Raw genomic sequence first — 6000 nt, forward strand, 5'->3', positions numbered from 1 at the left:
TATAACTTATCTAAAGAATTGTCATGGAACTTTTGTGGATATTTTGTTTAAAACTTTTTTCTCAAGCCTTGCATACTGTTACTAAATTGATTTTTGAATTTGTATGCTGTTACCATATTAACAGTTATAACCATTGTGATACAGGATATATCAGAGGTTGAACAAAAATGGTTAACTGGTGATGGTTTTATTGAAGAACAAAAAACTCCTGATATGGAAAATATTGATTTAGAAACTTATCAAAAATCGATTGCCCAGTAAGTATTACTTGATTAATTTAAATTAAAGTTATTTAATTTTTTTTAACTTCTAAGAAATATTTGTGTTGTTTTTCTCTAGAATGAATTCAAGTTTACATGAAATTCAGGTAGATTTACAAAGGCTTGCAAACCAGCAGAACCAGTTGCAAAGTAACCAACCTAATATTCAATCACAGCCTCTTGTTCAACCTTCACCACCCCCTCAGATGCAGAGCTTTGCTTCCCTCCATCACCAGCAGGCAAATTATACAAGTCAACATATCAACTTTAGCAGCCAGCACACGACACCAACCCATAATGTCAACCAGCCTCAGCTTCAACATAATACTTTCAATCAGCAACAAACATCTCAGGCCACTTACAATACAACTCAACAGCCATCTCAGGTCACTTACAATACGACTCAGCAACAGCCCTCTCAGGTTACTTACAATACAACTCAACAACAACCTATCAATTATGGCAACCAACCTGGAACTTTCACTTATAATAACCAACCACAAAATAATGAACATGAATATTACAATGGAAGATCGTTTAGTGGTGCGCAACAGCAACATCAAAATCAAATGCAGCAAATGCATAGTCTCATGACTGGTGCAAATAATAGCCAAACAAATTATAGCAGTAACCAACAATGGCACAGTTTAAGTCAGCAAACTCCCCCTCAGACAAACTACAATACTTATTCTTCCAGGTATTTATTTTTTTTGCTTTTATATTTTAGTAACAGTAGTATCATCATTTGTATTTAGTTTAAAATATCCTTTGATTATAGAAATCTGTAACCAAATCAGATACAGTAAGTCCTTGATTAATGTTGTGCTTAGGAACTTGGAAATGGACATTAATTGAAATGACCTCAACTAAGGATTACCTATCTATTTATATTGATTTTCTTTTCCAATTGTTGATTAATTTGTAACAAGACAAAAAATACAGAGAAAAAAATTATTTAATACTATTTACTTAAATACAAAATAAAATACACATACTTGTATGAAAACTAATTATAATATATAATTAAATTAATTTAATAATATGTTTGCTTCTGAATAAGCGTTTTATGGACCTTATGATACAATTATTTTTAGTGTTTGTTACTTATAGTTGCTGAATTCACTGTTTTTCAGTAGGTTGGAAGAATTGATTATTGATTGCTTACTGGACTGTTTTGATTTTCTTCATAACATTTAAGGATATCAATGACATTTCTTTTTACTCTTGACCTGCACCATAGATTTGTACCTTTGTTTACAAAAAGTTTGAATTCTTCTTTAATGAGGCTGAAAGAAGAAGTTATTCCTTTTAATGTTAATGTCCTTACCTCTTCTAATTCTTTAGAATTTTAAATTTTCATTTTTTTCACTCTCTTTTTGGTTGTTGACAAATTTAAGTGTAAATACCTATTTCTCATGAATCTTGAAGCATTATCAGCTACTATGGAGGACTTAAAATGGAAGCATTTAAGGTTTTTATGCCTAATTCTTTGTATTATAGAAAATAACATTGTGAGTTTTGTATAAGTTTGGAGTAATACACTATTTGCTTAATAGCTTTGGTTGAGTGGTTGATATAAACTGATTTTTCAGTATTTAGTAAATTCAGTTCAGTGTTCTCTTTGATTTTTTTTATGAACTTCCTATTATTTTAATGTTGGATTTTGCCAACAGAGGTCTGAAGTTGGTTACTCGTAGTTAATATGCCAAAATGTTGATATGTTTGAATATGAAATGATACTAAAGGTAAATAATTTTTTCCTTTTTATGATTTTTAGGTATAATCAAGGTTTTACTTTGCATGGTAATTTTGATGACAGTTATAATGGAAGACGTGAGAGTCAAACAGAATTTTATCTCCATGAACCACAATCTTCATCTGGACGGCGAACATGGGGACAACCTTTTACTCCCGATCCAACAACATGGGGAAGGTATGGAATAAGAATTGTTTTTTTACTTTTCTTCTTTCATCTTTTTCATATTTATTTATTGTTAAAAAGTAAATAAGAGATTTTTAAAAATTTGTCATACCTTCTGATTTAAGTATTTACCTATCAGTTATCCTATTCTAAAAAGTGAAAATCTATCACAACCTTTGAATATAGATCATATATCTTGGCCATAGTCTCGAAGGAAGTTGGAATTCAAAAAGGAATGCCAAGTATTTACCAATAAAACTTCTCAGCCATTTCCTTGACCAGTTTTTTCTGTGCCTGGGGGTGTATTATATGAAGTAAACTCACTTTGTATTACCTTCTTCAAAAGTCATTTCATGTTACATCTCAGTATTAAGGGTGTTGTGAGACTCATGATATACATACCCTTCTGATCCCACCACACACAAAGCTTTGTCTTCCGTTCACTTTGATTTGGCCTTGCAGTCAACTTCTCATGTCACATTTAATTGATCCATAAGTTGTTTAAGCATCATCTTCATCCAAGAATGCTTGGATTTCATTGTCTTAAGGCTTTTCTAGTGCTGTTCCATGTTTTTTATTTCTCACATTAAAATTGCCTTTATGAATTGTTGAAACCACTCAAAGCGCTGTGATTTACCAAGAGTATGTTCACCATAGTAAGCCTCTACAGACATTTGATGTGGTTCTGCAGTAGTTTTATTCACTAAATTTGACATGGTCTATTCTATTAAAAACTTTGCTGTGGTATAAAATTTGTATCATTGAGGGTTGAAAATCTTTATCAGTTGCGCCAGTGAAACAGTTTGACAGTAACTATAACAACAGCCAATGCCATTTATGGGTAAATTCTCATTTCATATTCACAGAACTTGTACATAAGATTACTTAATAAACATTTTTATTTTGTTAAACATCAATTATATTTATTTATATGAAGGATTAAGATTCAAATTATGGCAATAATACTGAAAAGAAATATTTAGCCATCAGACAGGACTTGATTGATATTTTTTATAGTTTGTGTATCATTTCAGAAGGGAACCAGTTTCTCTGGATAGCTCTCCTAAACAAAATGGTGGAGAATTACCAGTTCCACCTCCAAGGCTTAACCATGCACCTCTTCCAACACCTCCAGTTGATGATATGGAACCACAGAGCATATCATTTATTGGTTAGTTGTTTATTTTTCTGGAGGAAACATTATGTTGAATGTTATGTGTTCTTATTAATGCAAAATTTATTTTGCAGGTTCGGGTGAAGATAACGAACAATTAAGCAGTGGGTTAAGCAAATTAAATATTACTTCTGGTAATCGAACATATCGAATACCCTCACCGACTCGAACAGCTCGAAATTCTTTTCAGAAAACTCCCAATGAAAAACAAGAACAAGGATTTTATATTTCTTTTGATGAAGAATCCGCACCCAAAAGGCCTAAACCCCCTCTCCGTGCAAAAAGAGGTTCTCCTAAGAAGGTTTGTTCAAATGTCCCATCTATCATTTGAAAATCTTTAGCATATTTATTAGCTTATGTTTACTATATACTGTCTTTACTTTCTGATTCTAATTTTGAAGAAATTAACAAAAAATTAATGACCACAATGTAAAATAAGAAAACCTATGATAATAGGGAGTTACTCACATCGTTGCTCAGGCAGAAAAGTGTGTATCGCTGAAAGAACTATGCATATATGTGTTTAATAAAAGATGGAAAAAAAAAAAATAAAAATATATAATATATATTATAGGTCAATAATAATAGTAAAATTCGTAAAAAGTTTAATGAAAGAATACTGTGAAATCTTTCCTAATGAGCATCTTTCTCTTCAATGAACAACTTTTTAAATGTTCACACCTGGCAGTAAAGGAATTTAGACCCCCTTACAACAGACATTCCTTTAACATGAACTGCCAAATTTTCTTTTCCTAGAGATTTTTTTTTATAAAAAAACATTTGTTGTCTTCCCTAGTATGATTGTAATAAACCAGTTTTATTACTTCGAATCTAAAACTGAACACTGCCATAAAAAAAATAATTTTGTTGTATTCTTCTATGTATTCCTTGTCTAATCAAAGTATCGTTCTTGTGACATCTCTTCTGAACTAATTGTTTCATAGGATTCATATATAACTTTTTATGATTTTGAAAATTATTTAGGATAATTAAAATTTATATTCATATTACTATTTATATGTCCAAGTTAGTAATAAGGGTAGCTAATGAACTTTCTGAAGATAATCAGTACTATTTATGTTTACTGGTTTGTATTATTAAAAAAGAATTGTGTTCGATTACAAGAAACGAACAATTTCTTTCAATATTTTCAACCTGTTACACCACCTCAAAAAATTTGATGTTTTCAATATGGCTTAAGTAAAGATGATTTTTATATAATTTTTGAGTTTTTCCCAAAATGCAGTACCTGGATGTTATAAATTTATTAGACTTCAACATATTATAAATGGTGGAGTGTAACTTGAAAATACCTGTACAAAGCTTGTGAGGAAATACCTGCAAAAAGCTTGTGAGGTCCATAGCTTAAGATGAACAAGTGATGCATCTGAATCAGTATTAAATTATATTAATAGCGCATATGTTAATTTGCCTAACTAGTTATAGTGAGTGAGTAAATAATACTTAATTTTGAATTTTTTAAAGGAATATTTTTTATAATGTTGATAATTTTTAGGAACGTAATTTAACTCAGACAGTGGAACCTAAATTGCTCAGTACTGCAGTCGATAATATAAATTCAGTTGATGAAACTCCTTTACGGCCTCGAGTTATTCATTCTCCACCAGGAAGAGAAGAAAGAGTTCCTGCTCCCCATGATGGAGCTATTGTAATTGGTGCTCACCCTGATCCGGTAATGTTGATTTGATGTATTTCTTTTTCAATTTGGTCAATTGATTATACTATTATTAAAAAATGAGTATAGAATGATTTTTATAAGATTCTTGACCAATTTATTGAGAATTTTAGCTAACTTACAAAGTTGGTTTTTCTTTATTTAACACAATATGGTGTGGTTCATGTCAGAAAAATATTCTTTAGTGTATTTTATAGGGAATATATACATATACCGTGTTCAAGATAAAGTATTGGACACACTATTTGTATGTACTCTCTATTAAATAAACTAAAGAATATTTTTCTGACACAAGCTCCTCTGTGTCATGTTGGATAATGTAAAACTCCTTAAAATATCAGCCTCTTATTTTATGATTTCTTGTTGTTTACATATTTATTTTAAATTAAATTCTAACCAAACAGAAGAGATTAGTATTTCATAATACTTTTGTTGAAAATATTTTTTAATTTTCATCTCTATTTGAGAAGAAGCTGATATTTTCTGAATATTAGGAGCTGAGATAGCAAGAATTGCTATTTTCATGTAAAACAAAACAACGTTATTTTGCACCTTTAAAGTTCTCTTCAAATAATTTTGACAAAGACAATGTCTGCTTGGTTTTGAACAATGTTTTACCTAGTTTACTATGCTGCAATTTGAAATTGCATTATTTAAATAAATTTTTAGCTATTGCTTACCATTAAAAAAAAAAACTCAAAATCTAAAATTTGCCGAAATAATCTTGTATTTAAATTTTGCAATCACTTCCTTAAATTTTTTTAAGAAATTTACAGTTTGCCCTATATTACACCCAGCAGTGTAAATCACACATCCAGAATACAATACAAAAAATAGTATTTTTGGGTTAGTATCATTGTAGGAATCAGTTCTATCATTGTAGCTTTAAAGCTTTTGGAGGTAGTAACATTGTAGGAATCAGTTCTATCATTGTAGCTTTAAAGCTTTT

The 6000-nt window shown here is 30.1% G+C and overlaps 1 protein-coding gene across 7 annotated transcripts in view; it reads left to right on the forward strand.

Annotated features, from left to right (window-relative positions):
* Positions 1-6000, forward strand: part of Patronin (calmodulin-regulated spectrin-associated protein patronin) — a 111687-nt gene that overhangs the window by 77974 nt on the left and 27713 nt on the right. For all 7 annotated transcript variants that reach the window (XM_014419752.3, XM_014419756.3, XM_014419754.3 and 4 more), the window contains 6 exons: positions 145-257; positions 340-957; positions 2038-2193; positions 3216-3352; positions 3430-3656; positions 4872-5048. In XM_014419752.3, coding sequence (XP_014275238.1) covers positions 145-257; positions 340-957; positions 2038-2193; positions 3216-3352; positions 3430-3656; positions 4872-5048 — 1428 coding nt within the window. The remainder of the gene's footprint in view (positions 1-144; positions 258-339; positions 958-2037; positions 2194-3215; positions 3353-3429; positions 3657-4871; positions 5049-6000) is intronic.

The sequence above is a fragment of the Halyomorpha halys genome, unplaced genomic scaffold (genome assembly GCF_000696795.3).
Source record: "Halyomorpha halys isolate HHAL.00 unplaced genomic scaffold, Hhal_1.1 Scaffold251.1, whole genome shotgun sequence".
Taxonomy (NCBI): Eukaryota; Metazoa; Arthropoda; class Insecta; order Hemiptera; family Pentatomidae; genus Halyomorpha; species Halyomorpha halys.